The following is a 24,681-nucleotide window of genomic DNA, read 5'->3' on the forward strand; positions in this document are numbered from 1 at the left end:
ATTTTTCTGCCCCATGCTGTATAAGCAGTAAAGGTGCCACTCACCTTCCCTAAATCTAAAAATAAACTGAATGACTTAATTAACTATACCAACTAACAATTCCCATGGCATAAAGAAAATTAGTTTGATTTTTAAGAGAAATAACACAATGGATAAAGAAAAAGGAAGAGAGGGAGGGAAGGAAGGAAAAAGAGAAAAGAAAAGGAAAAACAAAAAAGGAAAAGAAAAAATTAAAGAAAATTACTGTCATCTCTAGAACGAGGTATGTACAGATAAATGGAAAGAATCCCTCCTGTTGTCTGCCCAGTTTAAGAACTGACACCGAAAGGAGGAAGCTATTGGGAAAGCTGGAAAGAAAAGCAAGCAGGCCAATCTCTAGGACACTTAGAAGAAAGCGAAGAGGGAAAGCACCAGGACCTGACCTGAACTAAGAAATTTAATCAATAAGAAGCCCTGAACCATGCTGTTGCTCCCTTGATTTTCCTCATCACTAAGGAGAGCACACTCTGCAACCTCAAGTAGCCTTCAGAACAGTCTCTCCTCCATCCTCGGGCATAAGAAGACGTCTATCATGCACTAAGAGCAAGGTAAAGTGCTCACTCCCACTGCTCATGGGAAGAGTAGAACCCAGTTCCTCTGCCAAAATCAAATGAAGGGAGAGGCTAGACTGATGGGTTCACTGTAACCAAGCTGGAATTTGAAAAATAAATTTTCCCATAGAAAACTGGTAAATTTGGTGATCATTCAAAGGCCAGCTATTTTCAACCTTTTTCATCTCACGGCACACATAAATTAATTACTAAAATTCTGTGGCACACCAAAAAATACATCATATTCTTTGCTGAGCTACAAAAATAGGTATGATTTTGATTGATTTACATAAAAAATAATAATAGTAATTACCTACCCTCTTTGCCCCAAAGTAACTTTTTAAAAAAACAGGTGTCTATATCTGTATATAAGGATTGCCAGTACCAAAAATTAACCAATCAGTTGCAACCTTAATATGTGATGTGACCAAAAACACACAACTCTATTATATGACCTATGCATTTAAGGTCCAAAATAGGGCATTCACACTGGATGGCTTTTGTTGTGCTGGCTGTTGTCATAATTTTATTAATATTTGAGAGTCTAGGGAAAAAGAGGTACAGACTAAATAGGTACTGCATGTTTTAAAAATTCTTGCAGCACATTGGTTGAAAATCACTGTATTAGGCATGTTGTGTTAAATTGAATACCACTGCTTCCACGGGAAATTCATTCAAAGTTTCCAAATTTACAAAATAACTTTTGGAATACAAATTGCATAAATGTTGATATTTCCTGTATAAAAAATAGCATTCATTATTGGTGAGCATACTTATTTTTCTAGTATTATATTTGAATATTAAATGAAATATACATTCATGCTAGAATATAACTTTATAATGGTAGTTAAATAGTACAACATGGTTGGATTGGGTAGTTCTAGAACACTTTTTTGGGGTTCTTTTTGAAGGTGCAAAAATTGTTTATGTCATGGTAGTAGTTCTTTAGATTTCTCTAGGCTACATCCATATGTCTCTAGTTAACAGTTGTAAAGTGAAAAATTAATGATCTTCCAGAGTCCTCCAGAGGCAAGGGCAACAAGGACAGATGAGAGTTCTGACTGCGACCATAACTGTTGGGATGACCTGGAAGGGAGCATGTCACTCTATCTCTCTGGGATGCAGCTTTTTTCCTACAAAAGGGAGTGGTTAAACAAGATGCTCTTCAAGGTTCCTTCCAGTTGCCACCATCCACCCTTCCTCAGGTGCCTTGCCTGAGTTCTGGTCATTCTATGGTTATATAACAAATTGCCCCAAAACAGGGATTTAAAACAACAACGCTGTTACTATGTCTCACCATTGTGTGCATCAGGAGGGCAGGGCTTGGCTAAACAGTTCTTCAGTTCTACAGTGTCAATAAAGGTCAAAGGTATTCGCTGGTGGATGGGATGGTCTGAAGATTGGAGTGAAGACTGCCTCCCTCTCATGTCTAGCATCTCGGCAGGGTCATCTGAAAAGCTGGGCTTAGTTGGCTACCTATCAGAGAGCCTACGTATATGGCTTCTCCAACTGACGGTCCTAGTATAGTCAGACAGGGGGCTCAGATAAGGAAGCTGAGGTTTCCCAAAGAGAGTACTCCAACAGGATATGGAAGCAGCCAGTCTCTCAAAGCCTGATGACCCTCAAAGGGACTCTGCGATAGACCAGAAACTATCAGTGTCACTTCCACTGTATTATATTGGTCAAATAATCTGATCCCTCCAAGTTCCAGAGGGCAAGAAATAGATTCCCATCTATAGTCATCTTTAATCCACCATAGTCTGTATCTAGTAATTTACACCAGTGGTAACACTCACTACTCCGTCTTGTCCAATGTTTCACAGAAGAAACTGAAGAGATAAAAAAGAACTCATAGTCAACTAATCCTTTAGCATATTAGACTCTTACAACTAAGAACAAAAACCCATCCTATAAGAGTTGGTAACTAGAACCATTGTTCACGATGTAATATGAAAATGTGAAGAGAAATGAGAATTATTTAAATACAAAATTAAAATACTTTTCTTCAAATAACTTACAAAGGTTTCTGATCATGTAGTCTTTTCTTAAATAGCCCATTTACTTCAAAGAATGATACTTCTCTAATAGTCTAAATGAAATGAATTAACAATGCAATCTAGAATAGTTCATACTGAAACAATCAGGTCGCAGATTCTTTGGGTCATTTAAAGCATGCCCCCTCTGCTGTCCGCATCTGGAACTTAACCATAAACACTGACAAAAATGTATCTCAACAGCTCCCCCCTGTGTGATCTACTTCTACAACCACTTTCACAGTCCTGGAGCCCTGACCATTTCTACGGCCGCTGGGGTTCTTTTTCAAACAACAAATACATGTTATTTATTTCTTGCCTTGTAGTTTTTCTACTGTATTTCTCCATTACCGTTTATCCCCCTTATACCCTCTTCCACCTCCATCCCCTCAACACCACCCTCCCCTCTTCGCCCATCACCCCACTGTTGTCCATGTCCATGAACCCTTTTCTTTTGTTGGCTCAATCCCTCCATCCCTCAACCCCCCACCCCCCTCCCAAAGCTGTCAGCAAGGTAATGTAATTTGAAGTTCAAGCAAAAGCTGAAAATATTCAGACAAGTCCTGTCCTTTAGAAAAAATATTATAGAACCACAAACATACATAAAGTACATGGATATTCAAGAAAGACCACCTCCCAAAAACAAGATGAATTGCCCAGTTCTTCCTCTGTAAGGGAAAAGTCCTTCCAACTCCTGTTTCAATCAGATTATACCATGGCTTCCTCAAAAGTGACCTACGGATAACCTATACCAGAATCATTAGAATCTCCTGGCAAGTGCTTGTTAAAAGCTGTAATAATTCAGCCCCACTCCAAACCTGTGGAACGAGAACCCCCCCCAAGGGATGAGGACCAGCAACTGGCACTTATATAGCAAATACTCCCGGTATGTGACATGCCCACTGAAGGTTGAGAATTGACACCCTAAAATATTATAAATTAAAAAAAATTTTGAAGATGGAAGGATAATCATACTGATAAGAAAAGAACTGCTGATTTCTTTATTTTAATGGAATTTAATTTGATCTCTAAATATTTGAATCATTTTTGATCCCATGCTTTAAAAACCATTTTTCTCTCCACTGATATTATAGCCCCATAATTACTGCAATGATGGATGTTGGACTCGCTAATGGTGATCTTGTAGCGGCAGAACAGGTCCACTACCAAATATCTGCAGTTTCTGAGGTGACCTCGCTTTTGTCCAAGAGGGGAAAAAAAAAGATGAGAAAATACATTCCTCTTTACTTCATATACTCTGCCCAATTGTTCTCTAGGCCAAAGGGAAGGATTTTTACTAACTTAAATCTCAATTAAATCCCAGGCAAGGGTCTGTCAATTAAAATTAACTTAACACCCCAGAGTACAACTAAACTCTTTAAGTCAGAACACATTCTGTTTTGAGAATGATCCAATTTCCCTGGTAGTTTCTAAAAATCACTCGAAATCCTACAAATTAATAAGTAATAATAAGGATTTCTGAGACTTACGGAAATAATAAAAAGGAATTTTTTTAGTTTCCTGAAAGCAATATACCAATACCATAGGAAAAATACCAGAGGTCAGGGGAGATAAGAATATATGAGTTTCAAGTGTACTTTAAAGGAAACTCTTTTTATTATGTCACATTGCATGTTTCACCACATAAAAATCTGTGATACTGAAAAAATTCTGCAACATCAAAATACAAAGGAGGTATTTTGTGTGTAGTTTTTAAATACAACTCCACCTATCAATTCTGCGCTAAGTACTCTGGGCTGGAATTGGTATCTGGAAATCTGGGTTCAAGTCCTGGCTCTGTCATACAATACTGTATGATTTAACGCTTGATCTTTGACTCTTTCCATCTGTAAAACTGAGAAAAAACTAACTCATATACTTACTACAGTCACATATGCAAAGGATAAAAATGAAAACATACTGTAAAGTACCTTGAAAACTGTATCATCACTAATATAAAGGCAAGATAAATGCACTCTTAGAAACCAGCATAAAAGAAATCACACTGCTTTGTAACTGCACAGACCTCTGCAATCCAAAATATAGTCTTAACAGTTCTGAGGAATCACTTTTCTCACAGAAGTAAAATGCATTTTTATATTTAAATTTTGTGTGGTTGTAATAATTTTATATATCTCGAACTACACTGATCAAGTGCAAGCTACTACTGAATGAAAAAAACCTTTGGATAAATCCAATACTGGTTCAGTTCCATCAGGCACATAGGTTTATACCATGAAACAATGGTGTCTCAGCAATGCCTACCTCTACAATTCCACCCTTTGATAGTATTTATAGAATAAATCAGGCCTATAAAAACAATCTTTTTTTGTTTTTAAAATGTTTTTTAAACTTAAAAAAATAAGGAAAGAATGGAGGATGGAAGGAAGAAGGAAAGGAATGGTTATCAGGAGTCGGCAACTCTCACTAACATAGGCCGTTACTATAACAGGGCAGTCTGGGTTTGGATCTTGCCTCTGTCACTCCCATCTCTGTAGATTTTAACAAATTATATAATCCTTTTTAAACCTAAATGTCCTCCTTTATGAGATGGATAGCAGGATAGTGTCTATCTCACTGAGATATTGGGAAAAGTAGATGTTATAAAGCTTAACTTCTTAGCAGAGCACCTGGTACACTGTAAGAGGTGAATAAATATTACTGATAATAGTAATAGTTGCTAAGTTATTACTATACTATCTATACTGATAGGTCAAAGGACTATCTACAATTGAAGATACCTTGATTTCTAAAGATTAACTGAGAAACACCTCATGACACTTTTGATAGACAAGATAAAATAGGATTAGAATGATGAAACAATCATATATACACCAAACACAATGACTAGTATGAAGCAGGCACTCAATAAGTATTTGTTTGAATGGATTAGCAATGTGCTGAGAAAACCTAAAGTGTTGGCCAATCCATTAGCATCCCTCTGGAAGGTAGGTTAGAGTGGCGAGCTTTGTCTTGCAGTGTTGAATGAAGACTCCAGTGCCATCTAGACCTATGTGAAAATAAAACAAAACTGAGAGGGACAATTACTGTAAAAAAAGAAGACAATTCAATATTATCCTGACATTCTGGAATAATTAATCAAAATTAAGATTTAAGTAGGAAATGGTAAAATACAAAAAATTTGGCAAATAATTTTTTTCTAACAATTATATATAACCTTGGTTTACATGTAGTGCATGAAAAAGCATTTATATGCAGATTTTGTTAATCACAAGCAAAATAAGCTCACTATCATTGAAAATGCTCATGGAGACTATATGGATGGTTATCTATCAGATAGATATTTCAGAGATCTGAACCATATGTTTATTGAACAAGTATTTACAGAGGACCAACAACGTGCCAGGCACAATGATAGGGTCTGGAAATGCACTGATGGCCAAGGCAAATTTGGTTCCTGCTGCCCTAGAGAGCTTCCTGGATGGTGGAACACTGATGACTATACAGATAATGCAACATTACTGATTTAGTAGATAAATTCTAAGCAGGGCACCTAACATAGATGTGGTAGGGAAGAGAAGACTCTCTCAGCTGAGTCTTCAAAGGAATGTATATGAAGCTAGCTATTTGAAGATCAAGGAGAAAAGAGATGCAAAAATGCAGAACAGCTTACTTATAGACTTGATCCTCACAGACTCAGATAAGAGAAAGAAATGTGCTAGAAAACTAAAAGAAAACTAAATGTACAGAGTGTAAGAGATGGGATCAAAGAGGTAGTCCAGCTATGCAATACTCCAAGAGCCCTATTAACTATATCCAAAGATGATAGGAAAAATCTACGGAATGGTTTAAGAGAAGAATGACAAAATCTGATTTGCCCTCTAAAACTATTACTTCACTTCACTATAAAAAAGAGAACTTGATGCATGACCAAAGAAATGTTAAAAAGCTCTGGGAAAAGAAGGGGTGATTACTTTAATAAATGGTACTTTTATGGTAGATATTCATTTGAAAAAAATTATATTCCTATCTTATATAAAAGTAAATCATGCTTTGTCAAAGACCCAAGTATGAGAAATAAAAGGTTAAAATGATTAGCTAAAAATATATTAAAGACATAGAAAGAGGAAATAATTTCTTAAATAAGATATGGAAAAGTAGAAAACTATATTTAACTAAATTAAAACAAAATTATTCTGTATCATAGGAGACACTGTAAACACAATTGAGACAAGCCACAAATACTGAGAAAAGATCACTATAATGTTTATAATTACAAAAAGATTAGTATCCATACTATATAAAGAACACTTAAACATTATAAAATGAAAAACACACACAATACAAAAATATAATTAACAAAGTAGAAATATGAATGGCCAAAAGCAAATGAAAGATGCTCAACCTTACAAGTGGTCAAGCCAATGCAAATTAACATCACTAATTGAATTTCATTAACATTCACCACACTGGCAAAAACTTTGAAAATATCAGATGTTGAAGAAAAAGTGTGGAAACGGTGATACATATAGTGCTAGTTGGTACAACCACTTTGAAGAACAATTTGACAATATCTAGTAAAAAGACATGCACCTGCTCTACAGTCATGCAATTCCACTTCTAAATACATAGAGAACCCCCTGGCACAGAGGCACAAGAATATACACTACAGTGTGGCTTTTAATGATAGAAATTGAGAAGATTCTCAATTTTCTTCAGTGGGGAAAGGATAAATTAACTGTGATGTATGTGTACAATGAAATAAAATTAAAACACTAATCTAATGTATTAGCATGAATTAAGAAAACCAAAACAGCAAGTTATGGAGAAACAAATACAGTATGCTTTATATAAATCATTAAAACACAGCACAGTGCTACATACTGCAAAAGTAGAAGGAAAGGATACACACCAACCGCAGAAAAGTGGTTCACTCTTAGCAGGGGGAAAAGAGAAAAAACAAGATTGAGACCAAAAGAACAAAGAGAAGAGCTACCATGCATAAACAGCCTCCTATTTCTTCAAAAGGAAAAAATATGTACTTCTCTACAGGTTTGGAAGTATTTCGTGGTTAAAAGCATATTATTAGATGCTAGAGTGTGTGAATGAACTTCTAAAACATGCTAAGTGAAAGAAAGCAGACACATAAAGACACATATTATGTTTCCATTTAAATGAAATATCCAGAATAGGTAAATGCATAGAGACAGGAAGCAGATTAATGACTGCCAGGAGCAAGGGGCAGGAGAAGATGGGGAGTAACTGCTTAATGGATAGAGGGTTTCCATTTGGGGTGATGGAACTAGATAGGTGATGTTTACATAACACAGAAAATGTACTAAATACCACCGAACTGATACTTTAAACTGATTAATTTTCTATTTCTTTTTCTGAAATATCAATGTTAATATATAGGAATGCAATGGACTTTTGTACATTGATTTTGTATCCTGTAACTTTACTGTATTTGTTTATTATTTCCAATAGCTTTTTAGTGGAGTCTTTAGAGTTTTTTATAAAAAGAATCATGGATACATCTTGAGAATATCATGCTAAGCAAAATATGTCAGACGTTAAAAGTCAAGAACCCTATGATACCACTCATATGTGGTATACAAAACTGAAAGCAGCAAGGGAACAAACAAGAAAAAAAAAAAACCCTTCATAGACAACAGAATGGTGGTTACCAGAGGGGAAGAGAGGAGTGTAGGGTATAATAAAGGGTAAAGAGGGTCAAATACATGGTAACAGGAGATTTGACTTCGGATGGTGGGCACACAATGCAATATACAGAAGGTGTATCATGTAACTGTACATTTGAAACCTATATAACATTATTAATCAATGTTACCCCAATAAATTTTAATTAAAAACAAAAACTGGTTAATTTTATGTTATATGAATTTTAGCTCAATTAAAAAAAAAGGTAAGCATAGGACACGTCTAGGTATAGAGCAAAACTAAAAATAAAGCCATCAATGAGGAGACTCTAAATAATAATTATGAGACAGATGACTTGGCCTGAACTACTGCAATGGCAGAGAAGTTGTAAAGAATGGATAAATTCAAGAGTTGTTTTTCCAAAAAGACTTTGTAACCATTTGGATGAGGAAAGAGACAAATAGAGGAGAGCCAAAGATGAACTAAGATTTCTGACTTTCTAGTATATGAGTGTGTGCCATTTTCAATGAAGTGAAACACAAGAGAAGGGGCAAGTTTAAGAGGGAAAGAATTAATTTAGTTTGGCAAATGCTGAATTTGAAGTGTGTATGGACTAAATAAGTGAAGACAACTAACAGGCAGCCCGGGGTAAAGATCAAGTCCAGACTTGAATGGACTAGAGGCTATGAGAAGAGATGAGATCACTCCAGCAGTAAAGTGGAAACAAAGGTTCTGAGACAAAACTGTAAGGAACACCAACACTGAGATCCCACAAAAGAGACCTATAAGAAGTAGAAGTGTGCAAGAAACATGTTTCAGGAAGAAAAGGGTAGTCAGAAATGTCCAAAGCTGCTGAAATATCCAAATAGAACTGAAGTGAGTCTTCAGGGATAAGGTGGTTTTCAGAGACTTTCATGAGAGAGATGTCCTGCCAAGCTGCAGGGGAGTAGGAAAAAAAACAAATATTTGACAACCCAATATCTTCAATGTTAATAATATAGGTACCAATAACATAAAGAGAAGCTTTAGAGAGAATGAACTTTGGCTGGAGAAGAACTGAGAAGGAAAAAATAGATGATAACCCAATCTCCTGAGGATTACAAACAGCTTCTTCCCACAGAATTGGAAACAGCACTAGCGTTTCTCAAATTTTTCTACCAAAACTATTCAAAATGCAAAAGAAAGTAATCACATATCCCTTTTCATCTCAGGGTAGGCCACAACTCTAAGGTATTTAATTTGTTCTTAAATATACACATAAACTGTGTATTCTATTTATAACAACAGGAGTGTTTATTTTAATATAAAAATGTTTTCCCCCTATTATCAATTTCAAGTTTTGTTGCAGAAAGGTGTTCCACGTTCATCATGCAACCTCTCATATGGCCCTCTCCCAATCCTCACACACCCCATGTGCATGTCTACCTCACACACTTCCCCCCTTGGAGAAATATGCGGGAAGTGCTTCATTCCACAAGAATGATGTCCTCTGGAAATCACTACAGAAAGCATCTTCCAGTGCACAAGTCCCATGAACTGCTTCGTGACCTCTCCACAGTTCTTCCTTTCATTTGTCTTAAAACTACCTCCTTCAACCTTCAAAATACGTTTCAGATACCATGGAATGTAATGGCTACATCCATGTTGAAGAGACTTGAATTATGCCTCTTCTTCATCTTTCTTGACTCAAGAGCCATGATTTATCAAGTACTCTTTGCATGGAAGTTGACCCAATGCCTTCAAATATTTGAGTCACTTTTCTCTAAACCTCTCCCAAGGTGTAGACTTGGTTTTGTAAAGGGGCCCTTATGCCTTGGGAACAAAGGCAGGTTCAGCCTAAATGAGGTCATTAAAACAAAACATCAAGTTCCCAGTGCCCTAAGATTCCAAGCCAATGACCTACAGAGTGTTCCAGCTGATCTTAATTTCCCTGGCACAGCACAGTAAGACTACTGTAATATAATGCAAAATGTCTCTAAAGAGAAACTAGATACTGGCCTGAGTCTTGCCAATACACAGTTGAATAATACCAAAGTACCCTTTCATCTGAATACTGGGCTTTACACGCATATGTCACCCTTCCCAAGAATGAAAGTAATCTTCCACTGTGAATGCGGTTTGATTGAAAAGCTGTTACTGGACTCAGCCCCATAAAGTGTACATGAAAGTTTCTTGACTGAAAATGCTTATAAGAGGACGAGAGACACAGTTCAGAATGTGTTCTGAGCAATGGTAACCCAAATTTAGAAGGAGCTAATAGTGACAAATCAATACCGAAATGTTTATCCTAACTAGGATTTCTTTTAACATCTAACAATATCAGACCCCTCTTAGTAACTAAATTAAATTTCACTGTTCTAAGTTTCCTTGCAAACTCTTTATCATTTATATTGAACTATAAGTTCCCAAACACTCCCTCATTTACAATCCTCCCTCATTAACAATCCTTTACTTCCCTGGTCCTTCCCCACTCATTTATTCAGTCATTTATCCTTTCATTTGGCAAAATGTACTGGGTGTCTACGAGGTGCCAGGCATTGCACTATCCCCTGATCCAGTGGCATATTTAAAACAAAGTCCCCGCCCTCACAGGGGTTATGTGCTAGTGGGAAAAGGCAGAGAACGAACACACATATGTCACCATATAATGTGCCAAAGAGAAAAATTAATCTGGGAAAGGGAGGAAAGAATGCAAAGGTGATAAAAAGGCAATGTCAATCTTTAAATTCCATCTAAACTAGAATCTTTTTAATGATCCATCACCTAGTAAAATAATTAGGGCCTCTATCAGATAAAGTCCAACTTTACTTTTCAATTCAAAAAGAGATATGAATAAAATCTGAATAAAATCTGAAAAAAATAACTTTAATAAAACACTGAAATTATTTATTGATTATATCTTAAAAGGGAAATAACTGAAAACAGTCAAAATTAAAATAATACAGAACTAAGGGTCCTAAGGAATACAAGGAAGAGTTACAAAGGGCATGGAATTCCTCTGTGTGAACATAATTTCCACCTTGAATTTCAGCCTTTAGATGTAATTAAATAAAATTCAAGTATGAAATTAGACATAGTTCCATTAATTATAATTTCATCATGATAAAAATTTCTTATGTTTTTAATGAAAGCAAATGATATATACTTTTTAAAAAGTAAGTCTAGCAACTAGCATATTTTTTGTTGAAGAAAGTAGGAAATATTAAAGTATTTTATAATGAAATAGGATAGGAACTGACTGGCATTGGAATAAATATTTCATGATATGTTTTGATTAATAGGTTTTAACCATAATATTACATAACCCACACAAAATCTGAAAGAAATCATGTACACATTACCTCGAGTTTTACTCAATTTATCTAAAAAATGTGGTAGTCTCAGAAGAAATTTCTGTTACATTGAAAAGAATCAGTTACTGACCATTATAGATGCTGTGGCCCTCCATCCAAACCTTCCTGATAGAAGCACTTATGCTCCCAGCTGTTAAGAGTGTCAGCCACCGAATACTCTTGGGTAAGTCCTCCCTGCGGGTCATTGCACAAGGCTAAAGAGAGCCACTATGCCCACAGTCAGGCCCTTCCTGGGTAGCCCAACTCCTCTGCCCTAATTCTGAATAATCCTGAAGGGCCAGCCAGCTCTTGTGGAACTGGCTAAGGTCTCCACTGTGGCTGTGCTGGGTCTGCTCCCTCAGGCATCATTTCCAAGAGCGCTCCCCAGTAAACTTTCTACAGGCAAACCTATGCTTCAGTTGGCTTCCCAAGGATCCTCGCCACAGCAGTAACCTATATCACTTCAGATGTTTGTTGCTGCATTTTCTTTCAGTTACTGATGCATCTCAAGTATTGAAAAAAGTGGAAAATACATTTAAATACATGACAAAAGGCCATTTTCAGCATTCAATACTTCTCACCGATACACTCTTTGCTTTGTTCTTCAGAAACTCTTCCTCAGGGGTTATTTATAAAACCTCTGACAACAGGAGAGGGATGAACTGAAGTCGATACTTAAAAATTAAAAAATAAAACTATAAAAAATGGCCATTACTCCCATCACACCACCATTTACCTAAATTGAGAACATTTCAACACTAGCCAAAATTCTTATTTCTAACCATATCTCCCTTTAACAGAAATATGTGTAAAGCATAAAAAGACAGGAAATCCTTCTGATTTGTGGTGCTTTGATTAATTATTAAAGGAAGCTTTCCCTGTATGTGATGCCCTGGAGGTTTACATGCCCCAGGGTAATGCATCAGGTGAGAAGGTTATTCTGAACACAGGTGGGTTCTCAGGAAGATAAGTTTTAAGAAAAAGTACATATGGAAGATGAGGATTTAGAAAATGATTTTCTTAAATCTATGAGTTTGTATACCTCTTGGAAAGTCTTCTTGTATATTCAAGAGTATCTATCTCCCTGTGTCCACATTATGAGCACTGGCCTAATTCATTCACCTATCACACTAATGGTTAATAATTAAAATATTTGCAAACATCTACCTCTTGCTCTGTGAGACTTATATTATAAACTCAATTGATATTTCCATTTAACTTTTCCTAAATATGTGAATTTTTGTTAACACACAGTAAGCTGGAAGAAAGTATAGCGGTCCACCAAGCACTTTTCACTTACAATTCCATTACATAAGAATAATGTATAAAGTCAAAAATATATCATTAATTTCATTACACATGATCAAAATTCCCTATGTGTGTAATGAAAGCAAAAGGTATACTACTAAAGTCCAATTGGTCCAAGATTCTAGCATGTAACTTTATCTTTGTTAACAGAATCTGTCAATAGAATTACATATATATATATATTTTAATTTGACAGAGGAAAATATTGACCACAATTAGAATAAATCTGTCAAAATACAATTTGTTAACATTGGTTTTAACCATCTTCAATAACCCAGTTATTCATTCTTTTACCAAGAGAACCCTCAGACTAACCTAGGATCCTCTACTTAGAAGGAAAACAATAAATAATTAAACCCAACAGATAAAAAAGACAATTTAGATTATGGTAAGTACAGCTAAAGAAATACAACAGGAAATGTGATGGAGTGGAGGAAAAAAAGGAAAACAGGCGTAAAGGGATGCTTTATGTAGACAAGTGAAAAAAGGCCTGCTTGATAAGAGGATCTTGTGCTGAGACCCGAAGCCTAAAGAAGCGTCAGCCATGTAAAGAGTCAGTAAAAGAGGTTCCAGGTAGAGGAAACAGTCAGGCCAAAGGCTCTGAGGTAGAAAAAAGCTTGCCAAGTTCCCAGACAGGTAGGACTGCCCTTCCACCATGGCTGGAGTATAATGAACAAAGAGTAAAATGCAGATGAGTTTTAAAAGGTAGATGGAAGCCAAACCACGTACAGTTCTACAGACCAAGGTAAAAATCTGGATTTGCTTTTAAGCAATCACAAATTTTTCAACCAGGAGGTGACATGATGTGATCTACGTTTCTAAAAGTTCACTGTAGCCACTGAATGGAGAATGGACCAAAATAGACTAAAATAGAAGCGAGGAGGCCATTTATGAGGCTCTTGTACAGGAGAAGATAGTGACTTAAATAGGAATGGTAGCAGTGGAGATGGAAGAACTTTATGGATTTCAGTATATTTTGATGACAGATGGAGCTGTACTCGGCAAAGATCAGAAGGAGGTCTTCGAGGTTTCTGGCTTGAGCAACCAATGAATGACTTGAGGGTAGAACAGATACAAGTACATACTGGACCTGCATCAGCCTCAAATATTCACATCTAATCACACATCCTTATTTTTAAGTTGAAGTACAACTGTAACCACTCAACCTGCCATTTTCCAGATACACCTTTCTGACTCTTTAGTATTTGGACCCTGACGTCGATGCACCATTTGTAGTTTAACTAGCCCGTCTTGCCCCCATCATTCCCACAGAGGTGTGCTCCTTGCCCCGTGGCACCCCAAATGGACTATCAAAGGAGCTGTGGTGACTGTGCGGGAAGATCTGAACAAAGGCTAAGAAAAAACCACTGAGGCCAATGGAGCCACATAAACTTCCCAAGACTCCTGTGTCTCCAGAGTCATTAGTACTTCAAAAGCCATCAGAATCATCTGCTCTAAGAACAAGATGAAATCAAGTGCTCAAAGGCCCAGAAAGTGTGGGCAGTAGCCTCTTATCATGTCACTCATCAGCTGCAGGACCATAAAAACTAGGCTTGCTGAGTCCCAGTCTAATATCTTTTAATCACATCATATAGACTCACATCTTTCCATAGAAACAATATTAAAAATGGTGCACAGGTTGCCCTAACAACCTAGCCACCATATGTAATCTCACATCTATGAAAAAATGTGTGTGAATAAACAGCCAACTTATAAACAATCTTCTGGAATAGAGAGAAGCATTTGTAAACTAGTGAAGAATATTAATCCTCCTATTTGTGCTGATTTTCTCTGTGACTTTGAAAAATACTAAATAAGTGGGAAGGACAAGAACTTAGGGCTGTTCTCCCCACATTGGCTCTCTCATTCCTCTTGTAAATTGATTCTAAAAGCTTCCCTTCTTCTCCTGCACCTTGGCAAAGGCTTGTAGCCACTTCCCAGGTTCTCCCTTGAGCAGCCCTTTATGTAGAGTGCCAAAAGTACCACTCCCAAGTCCGCTTGTCCCTGATCAAACACACACTGGTGTATACTTACACAACAGAATTCCATATAAGCTGTCATATCTGAAGGCAACATCCGTAAGACTACAGAAAGCTTTTCATACCAAGAACCGCATTTATATTGAAACATAAATGACTCCAATTTTCCTTCTCTTGATAGAATATAACATATGCCCATAGGGAAAAACAAACCAGAAGCTGAGCTTTCAAAGAAATGAAAAATAAAACCCATATTGCAGACAAAGGTTGAAATGTGATATATCCTGCAAATTAACCAAAACTTAAGAGAAAACCTTCAAAATGGAAATAAAGTCTTGACAAACAGAAGATTTGCTAGGGGATTTAAGTTTTAAGATAGGAAGAGACAGTTGTCTTCTGCTACAAATGGAGATAACTAGCAGAATGCAGGGAGAAACTGGAGTTGGTAGATCCTGCCATTAGAGGCTAAGGGACATCACTAAGATGCAAGCTCAGGACAATGGCCAAGGAAATTTACTGTCACCAAAAAGTGGTGACAACTGAAAACACTATCAAATAAATATGTTTCAAGTGGGTTAAGGTGAAGGAACTGGACGCTATAGGTTGTCAGCGTCCTATACCAATCAGTGGCTCACCATATATCACACACTTATGAAAAAAAAATTTTTTTCTGCTCTCTTGCTTTTTGAGATTTTTTTTCTGGGTCACTAGCTGTTCATTGTTTCCTCTCCATCTCAATATACCATACCTACTGAACTGTACTACCTGTTCACAAAATTTGTTCCCAAGACCACTGCTGAGTGAGCAGTAGTCCAGGACCCTACATCCCTTTGACCACAGCTGGCTGATTAAGAGCTGAACACACTGGGCTAAAGTCCCTGTACAGATATTGACTCCAGTCAGTTACCAAGTGCTGACCCACTAATAGGAGGAAACATTTATTCCAATAGGGGTGGCCATTTAGGGTCACTGTACCAACACACAAACAACACAAGCAAGACTGAAAAAAAAAAAGTCATATAATGAAATAGATTTACAAGAAGCAGAAACTATGTGCTGTTTTTGTGGGAGAACAAAGAAGAGAGCATAAAGAAAGTGGTTGTAGTGATTTTTGCTGACTTTCTAATTCCCAGTGCCAGTCTGTCCTGGGATCAGTGAACTTTTGGCCTTCAGGTACTATGACATAACCTTGCAGGCTAGTTCATGTGAGGTTCTGTTTCCTCCAAACAATCAATACCTGGATAAAAATACCAACTAAAGTCCATTTGTAAAGTATTTGTAATATTCCTACCTTTTATCAACTAAATGAAATTGACCATAATTTTAAGAGCCAGAGTATGAAAGCAGAAGAGGAAAAGGGTATTCCTGATTTTGCACATAAGTTAAAGAAAAAAAAGTTAAAAAGTTAAATCCCTGTGCCCTTCACCAGGACATTATTATTCAGTGGGTTTCACAAGAGATCCAAGCATCTATATTTTTAAAAAGCATCACTGCTCATTCTAAGGAAGGTTGGTCCAGAGACTACACTTTCAGAACTGTTCTAAAGCCTGCTTCAATATTGCTACAAAGATCTGTGTACTTTCAAATTCCTCTGCAAGAAAAATGATATTCATCAAGTGCCAACATTCAAAAGTAGCAATTGCTGTTGGAAAGACATATTTGTTTGAAACCCTAATAGAAGCAAGTATTGTTTTCATCATTCTTTCTGCATACACATGATATTTACATTTCATTTCACATTAAATAGGATTTTGTAAAATGACTGGGGGGGAGTGCCTAAATACAATTTATGACGTTGCTTCATATGAAAATAAATTTAAATTGCCAAAGTGCTAATTTAAAGATTTTTTAAATATAGCCACTTTGTAATTTGAGGATTTCATGTATCATTCCAACTGAGAAAATTTGATTATGAGTGGTTTTAAATGATACCAAGAAATTAAGATTTTTGTTAGGGAACAATGGCATTTTAGTTATTTATAAAAAGTATTTCAGAGATCACACAAAACTAGGTAAGGATACAATTAACAGCATATACAGGGTTTACTTTAAACTATTTCAACAAAGACTATAAAGATTTTTTTAAAAGGAATAGATGAAGTAAATGGTATGAAATTTTGAAAATCGCCGAATCTGGAGAATGGGAATATAGGGGTACAGTTGGTTAATAAGCAGCCACACAAAATTCCTATAGGACTATACATACAGTTCCAGCACTATATAGAATGGAACAATTACTGATATCACAAAGGATTGATATAAGAGGCCCTTTAATTTGGGGACAGAGGTGAACATATCTTTTTACAGTGCTTGACAAATGAGAGGAAAATAATTCAAAGGCAGAGCATATGAAAAAGTCACTTCTTAATTATCTGGAAGATATTTTTCATTTTCCTGAAATAATAAAAAAGTTTAATTCCATACAGAATTGACTAAATACAGTGTGGTGAGGGGCAAAGCACACTGAGACATAATCACCTTTTCGATTTCCCTTTATTTAAACTGTGGAAGCACAGGCAAATCACTTCTGGCATTTGCACTTTCCTTTTTAAAGTTTAAAATGTGGATGACAGACCCATTTACTAGTGCATTTGTGAGATAATATTCTGTGCACTGTAAACGACACTTAAAGTTAGTTATTAGTAATACTAATAAATCTTATTTGGTGATATAATCCATTATTTGACAGATTTTTCCTATCAGTGTTAGGTTGAAGATGGAGAAGAAAGCTAGAGGAAAAAAACACAAAGACACAGTTCTATTTGTGGAAGGAAAAAGAAAAAGAGGATTCCAGGTCTTTAGATGATAAAATATTAACAGATGATATTCATCACCCCTGCTCTTACACGATATTATGGGCGGAATTATAACTAACAACAGTGATCTGAGTTTATTACTGGTACTACTTTTACACTTCTTGATTTCCTTGGAAATTGCACCTTCCTAAAAAAAAGACTGTAAAAGCCTCAAGGAATCCAGATTTCAGGGGCTGGCTGTGCCACTATCAGCCACATAGCACTTCTTAGCCTCCATGTTCTCATCTGTAAAAGGGCATTTGACTAGATGATTTCAAAGATCTCTCTTCCAGTTTGAATATTCCATCACACAGTTTTTCATAGGTGGGTTTTTAGCTTTGAAATCTCCAGAGGCTTTCTTTTGAATGAGTGATACTACACATGCCTGGGAAGCAATTAACCAGAGTTACTATACAAGCTGAGTTCAAGCACAAAAATTATCTGGGGGTTGACAAATTCGAGACAAGAACTGATTCTGTAGCAAGTGGTAAAGATCCCATTTTCCAGATTCAGCAGTTACCAAAATTTTGTCTCATTATTTCCCTTTCACCAAAAAATAAGTGTGCAGGGACAAGTTACTGGTAAATTTCAATCAGAAGTAGAAAAAAAGAAAGATCTAAATTCATAAAATGTCACATTTAATATAAAATTTAAATGGCAAGTAACATTTCTGGACCATTATATAGAAGGAGACATGCTTTGAATTTGCTTTACTGGTGAACACAAAGAAATAAGCCAGGGAAATATGTCTGGCCGGTATTATTAAAAATACTAGTAGGAGGGAGGGCAAGCAAAGAATCCAGATTCCATCTCATTCCAGCTCTCATTTTTAAATGAAAATACTAGAAACCAACAGTACTCAATACTGTGGGATATTCTATTTGCAAAATGAGATAAAGCATATCCTATCTGTGGCTTCATTGTACTGTACCACTCATGCATTAAGAAGGCAACTCAAATTGTAAAAATATATTTATGGCCTGGAAAATGATTTCTGACTGTGGTTTTAAAAGGCATAAAATTTAACATTTCTAGCCTGGGTTCTTTCAAACTTTCTGGTCATTTATTTGTACATAGCAAACAATTCTTCACTTTTTCTATGGGGAAAAAGGAATTGCTAAAAAGACTGGAATGATTAAACAAACCAAATAAAAGAGAGACTATAGAGAAAAGAAATATCACCCCCTAGAATGTTTCAACCATAAATAATATTAAATAGTACCTATCACATTCTGTCATTTATATCATTTCAACCAATGGCCAGAGACAATTGGGATACAAATACCATCTTGTAAAAGGGTCATCTGGGTCACCAAGATACTGACCTTGGGGAAATTACTAACATAGAGTCATGTGTTTCCAAAACCTCACTCATTTCAAAGACCTGGGCATATACAAAGGAATAAAAACAAAGGATAAGTTCTAAATGCAAAATCTAGGTGGGGAATAGAAAAACAGAAAAAAAATAGGAAAAACACCCATCCTGTTCTCAACTTTGTGACAGGCTTCTCTTCTTAGAGACCCCAGGCCTTGGGCCGAAGGAAAAGATAAGCAGGAAGTGCCCTTTCAGTGAGAACATCCCTCAGGGACTAGTCTCCAGGACTCAGACCACAACGTTCTGCTCTTGAAACGGCACAGCTGTCTGTGTGGGTGCAGTGCTCTCTGAGAAGGTCACTGTGGAAACAGGGAACAAGGCCTGAGCAGGAAAACAGGTCACAGTCAATAGGAACCTAGCACCCTTTTCCCATTTTGCCAATTTGCTAAACCTGATCTGAAGAAATGCATTCCCCAAGATAAGATGCCTTACTCTAGGATGATGACTATCCACACTTAGGGCACACCCTGGCTTAACCCTGACATTGATACCCACTCTCTTTCTCTTTTTATTCCATTAACATAATCATACAATACTTATTATCTCTCTTTCTCTCTATTCAGAAGAAACCTGTCCCATGAATGCATCTCTTAGACACAGGCATTCTCAATAGCCATTCACAAAAGTAAAGTGGGAGTAAGCTCAGCCCTCTCCCTCTACTCCTTCTTCTGTTCAACTCCTAACCCCTAACCCAACCCTAAATCAAAGGCCCACCTTGGTAAACACCCTTGGGATGGCCTCTTTGCTCAGCTCAGTACCTCAGAGACGAGGTGCAAGGAACATTACAGGCCCTCCGTAAACCAGGAAGTCTGTTAAACTCCATCAGACATTTCCTTTTCCCTTCCTGGGTCACATGAACAATCTAGAATTACTTTTTTCCACCATCGTGACACACAGCGAAATCTATCATCCACACTTGTGTCTTATATGCCAAATAAACCAAGCTCTCAAAGGTCCAAGACATTTCAAAATAGCATTTTTTCCCCTTGGGCTCTGATTAAACCTCACTGTGAAAACAAAGCTCTCAAGAAAGTTACTTGTTCATCTCCCCATCCAAAGTCACAGTCCCACCCACTTAAGGACTAACTCAGAACATACCTCCGCTCTTGGAATATTTACTCCCACTTTCTCCAATCCTTATCCAAAAAGTACATGCCGCAATTAAACGTCCCCTCCCCTCCCCACCAAAAAAATTATGTATGTCTAAGACTTCCATTGCAACACAGCATTCCATGTAATGCTCCCATACTGGCTCTATTACTGCTATATGTTATCAGGAACTCATCTATTTCCTAGGGTATTACCTCCATTCCTAAAATTAGAGACATGCATTATGGAACCCATCACAGGTAGTAAAAGTGCAGAAAAAAGAAAGGGCGCAACAGATGGGCAAATGATCAACTGTTACTTCTTTTGGTTTTTTTAAATAATTTTTATTTATTGATTTGAGAGAGAGACAGAGAGAGACAGTCAGGAAGAGGGAAAAAGAGAGAGAGAAATCACTTTGTTGTTCCAGTTATTTATGCATTCACTGGTTGTTTCTTCTATGTGCCCTGACCTGGGATCAAACCAGCAACCTTAGTGTATCCTTGGCATATGGGGATGATGCTCTAATCAAGTGACCTAGCCGGCCAAGACCATGATCAACTGTTTTCTCCTCTCTGTTCATGATCCCTCGCCTCACTACAAGCATCTGACTGCCTAAATTTATTGCTCCTACCCTGCAAGAACAAGGTACATTTTGCCTAGTGACCCTGTAAGAACAAGGTACATTTTGCCTAGTGAAGCTTCTTTGTTTTGTCTACTCAAAACTGAGAGGAAGAATATTAAGATTATTCTAGAATACATTGATTTTTTGTTTGTTTTGCAAAATGTACAATCATGATAGATCTTCACCTAGTTGCTTCATCCTTGAAATCTAATTTGCTTCTGTCAGTCCCATCCTAGAAACTCCTAAAGAAAGGAAATCAAAAAAATAAAGTCCATCTTCTACTCATCCCTTACAAGTCATCTGCCTTATGAGGCCAGAAGCCTCTTCAGTAAGAAGGATTAACTGAAATAACGAAGCTGTCTAGTCCTGAACTCCAATTACCTTTGCAACAGATTCACTGTATCACTTTCCTTTAGTAAAAGGAGGTTGGTTTAGGTTGAAAATGTGAAAGATTAAGGATACTAACGAAACCAGCCAGTTTCCTCCCCATCCCAATACCACTGCCCCCCTCTTCCAATTCCTGATGTAAATTGACAGTCTATTATCACCAAGACTTCTCCGCCTACTCTGTGGATAATAATGGCTCCCATACTCTGCACATTACAGATATTCTCTCATTTAAGCCATCCCAAAAGCCTGACGGGTAAATTTTAACATGCCCATTATACAACTGTGAAAACTGAGGCCCTAAGGGAAAATAACGCCAAAGAACTATGTCACTCAATTGAATTATTTAAAATAGGCCATGTTAATCCTTTGTTAATAATAAGTTATTGAATATTTTAAAGACTATATGGATTTAGAACTCCTAATGTTTCTTAATTAGAAAATTTTTAAAAGCATACCTGTTTTTTCCTTGAATTTGCTTTGGGAAACAGGCCTGCCGACAACACAGATGTAAATGAAGAACAGCATAGCTCAGGAAAAGGATTTGGAATAGATGGCATTTCCAGAACATCAAGATCTTTCTTTTCTCTCCTACACGGAGAGAACATAGGATGTAATTTACATAAAACAGAAGGTAAAATATAATTGCTGTCAGAATTAAAAAGTTAAAGCCAACATGCACCACTCTGTGAACGCGGTCTGTGAAGTACTTTTCTGTGGGTTAAAATAAAATATGTTAATTGGTATAAATCAGTCATCTATAGTATCCTATCCTTGGGGCAGGGGGGTGGTTTTAAAAAATCACTAGGCATGGAAATCCCATTTCCAGCACTTTGATAATTTTCTGGAAGCCAAGATACATACTATATATTTATTGATGCAAAAATTACCCTGAGGAGTTAGGCATTGTCATGCATGCATTAAAGTCTAATAAAATTTAGAGAATTCATCCCTGTGCTATTTTACTAATCACTTTTGGAAGTTATGGTCTATTAGTTATAGTGGTTCATCTCCCTTCAAATTTCATTCACAATGTTGCCGAGACACAGTATGTTGATTTTTCAAGTACTTTATAGATACTAAATCACAAGGCAGTGGTTTTGAGGAGGTAAGTGAATAGAGCTTGCTAGTATAAGTGTACTCTAGTCCACTGAAAGTAGTTTTAACTTTAGTGAAGTTGAAGCACTTTTAAAATCTGAAAAAAGTACCAATTAAATGTATGAGTGTAAAGGACTGGGGATTTTTGTATTGTTGCAGCCTTTTTTTTCCCTTAAAGTATGTGCAAAATTGTGAACTCTAAAGGCACTTGGTGCTGAATGCTATGGAGATTGGGAAACCTTTTAAAGCCTCTATTCTTTGCTGCTGAACAGCAAGACTGCTCAAATTTCAATCCGTGCTTTGCTTTTCCAGGCTTGCTGTAACACAATGTAGGAGGGAAACTCATTTATGCTACGGGTTTTAAAACATATAAAATAAAAAAAGGTTTGCTTGTTTTTAAATGCAGGGCCACGAAGAATGAAGGGAGATGGGTGGTCAGCCTGAAGCTCGGCCTCCTAGTTCACACGGATGGGCAGAGGCGAGAGAGGGACCCGGAGCTCTCAATGAAACAGCGATGCTATTTATAAGGCTCTGCGAGATCGCTATGTCCTGCTGATCCGGTAGAAGCCAGCTCAAAGGGAATTGTCTTCAGAGACTTTCACAAACTTGGCCCAGCTATGGGCACATGGCTCACCCCCTAGGACCGCCTCCTCGCCCCCTCGCCGGCTGCCAACCCAGGACACTCCCCCGCGCCCCCGGAGGGCTGCCTACCTGTCTGCAGCACAGCCGCGGGTCCCGTCCGGAGGGGGCAGGAGCGCTCGCGCATGCAGCCAGGGGGCTGGCGCCAGGTCGCGGGCGTCGCCCCTCCCCTGGGCAGCGTCGCACACCTGGGCGGCCAGCGGCGAGTCCCGAGCTGCCGCCCTACCCGCGGCACTCTGCCCACCTTGAAGGGAAGTGGTCATTGTGGCCGGTCGGGGGGCTCGGGCGTCATGGAAGACCCAGCGCCCAGGAGAAGGTGGCTGGGTGGCGGGAGGCGAGATGCCTGTTCGTCTGCCCGACCGCGCTGCAGGTGCGGTGGCCTCGCTGCCTGCGCTCCGGGCCCTGGCGACTCAGACACTCGGCCGAGCTCTCGGCGAGGCGGCGGGGGAGGGGAGGGGGCGGAGGAGGAGGGTGGGGAGAGGGGAGGAGCGGCCGGTGGGTGGGGGCCGCGGGGGGGCGGGCGGCGGGGCGACGCGCTGAGGGGGCGGGAGGGGGCGGGGAGGGCTCCCAGTGCCGCCGGCTCATCGCTGGCCCGGAGCGCTCGGGGGCGCTGGTGTCTGTACCGCTCGTGCCGCGCCTGGGTTTCGCTGCCGGCGCCCAAGGCCCGGGTCGCCGCCTCCCCAGGTGGGCGCTGGAGCGCTAGGCTGAGCCCAGGGTGCCGGCGGCCCGGCGCCGCTTGAGGCGGGGACACAGCTGAGCCGGCGATCCCGCCGGGCTTGCTTGGCGGACCGCAGGCGGGAAAGGAGGTCTGGGCAGCGCTGACCCCCACACCGTTCCATTCTTGATGCTCTGCGGTCTGAGATCACCTAAACTGTGGCTGGGCCGCCATGACAGGCCCCACGGTGCCGGGAGGCCAGGGGGCCATGGGACTAGGTTTGCCCCATGTCCCAGTCCTTACCCCACGTGTCTCTTCCTCTTGCCACCCCGCCGCCCAAGATAGGGGTGAGGGAATTGGAGAGCCAGGGCCTGGGCGCGGGGGGTTTAGGGGTTTAGGAGGGGAGGCAGGAGGCAATAAGTACAATCAGTAGAGAAAACTACTGAGGTGTTTGGGAAATCTTAGTAAAGCATGAGTAAATCTAAAGATGTCTTAGCAATTAGATAGAAGATTAATTATCTTTTAATTAGAACACCCTTGCCCTATTCCCCCTCAAAACAGCCTCATAAATTGGATATTTACCCAATTCTGCAGTCCAAATTGGAGCCCAAAGCCATGGAGTACCTTGCACACGATAGGACTAAGTAATTGGTGCAGTCTAGCTTCCAACCCAGAAGATTCTATATCAGCTACTTGAAATGGTAATTACATTATGGTCACCCTCGGAGATGCAGCAACCCTATTCTGAAGTTTTGGGTGATAGTCTGTATTCTGCTCTTCCAATAAGAGCCCCATCCCAGTGTACTGCTGTGGGTTCCAAATGTTTTTACACACTCTATATTCGTTGACCAAATTAGGTAACAGCTGTCCCTGGCATCTGCTTCACCAGGTTTCCTAAACCTCTACAACCTCTGTCCAGGGAAAGGCAAACACACTGCCGAGGAAACGGCAACCCCCACTTCTTCCCACCCATACCTTCCCCTCCCCTCAATACACACCCAGGGCACCAACCATTACTGACACCCAGGGGTGGCTAACTCCCAGCGTTTGAGGAAACTGGGAAACTCCGTGGAGGCAGTTCTTAATTTTCCTGTCAAAATTAGCACCCAATAAAGAGCAGTACTGTCATGGGTCACACGATGGGTGTGGTCTGGAGG

At 38.7% G+C, this 24,681-nt stretch overlaps 1 protein-coding gene across 1 annotated transcript in view; it reads right to left on the bottom strand.

Annotated features, from left to right (window-relative positions):
• The window catches only part of GRB14 (growth factor receptor bound protein 14), a 117,934-nt gene extending 94,628 nt beyond the window's left edge, over positions 1-23,306 (bottom strand). Inside the window, exons 1-2 of the mRNA XM_054562513.1 lie at positions 22,942-23,306; positions 21,591-21,723 (exon numbers count right to left, since the gene is read on the bottom strand). Coding sequence (XP_054418488.1) covers positions 21,591-21,723; positions 22,942-23,132 — 324 coding nt within the window. The 5' untranslated portion in view covers positions 23,133-23,306. The remainder of the gene's footprint in view (positions 1-21,590; positions 21,724-22,941) is intronic.
• Positions 23,307-24,681: the final 1,375 nt, after the last annotated feature.

Source organism: Pteronotus mesoamericanus, unplaced genomic scaffold, assembly GCF_021234165.1.
Source record: "Pteronotus mesoamericanus isolate MK-2021 breed Mesoamerican mustached bat unplaced genomic scaffold, CSHL_Meso_final scaffold_651, whole genome shotgun sequence".
Taxonomy (NCBI): Eukaryota; Metazoa; Chordata; class Mammalia; order Chiroptera; family Mormoopidae; genus Pteronotus; species Pteronotus mesoamericanus.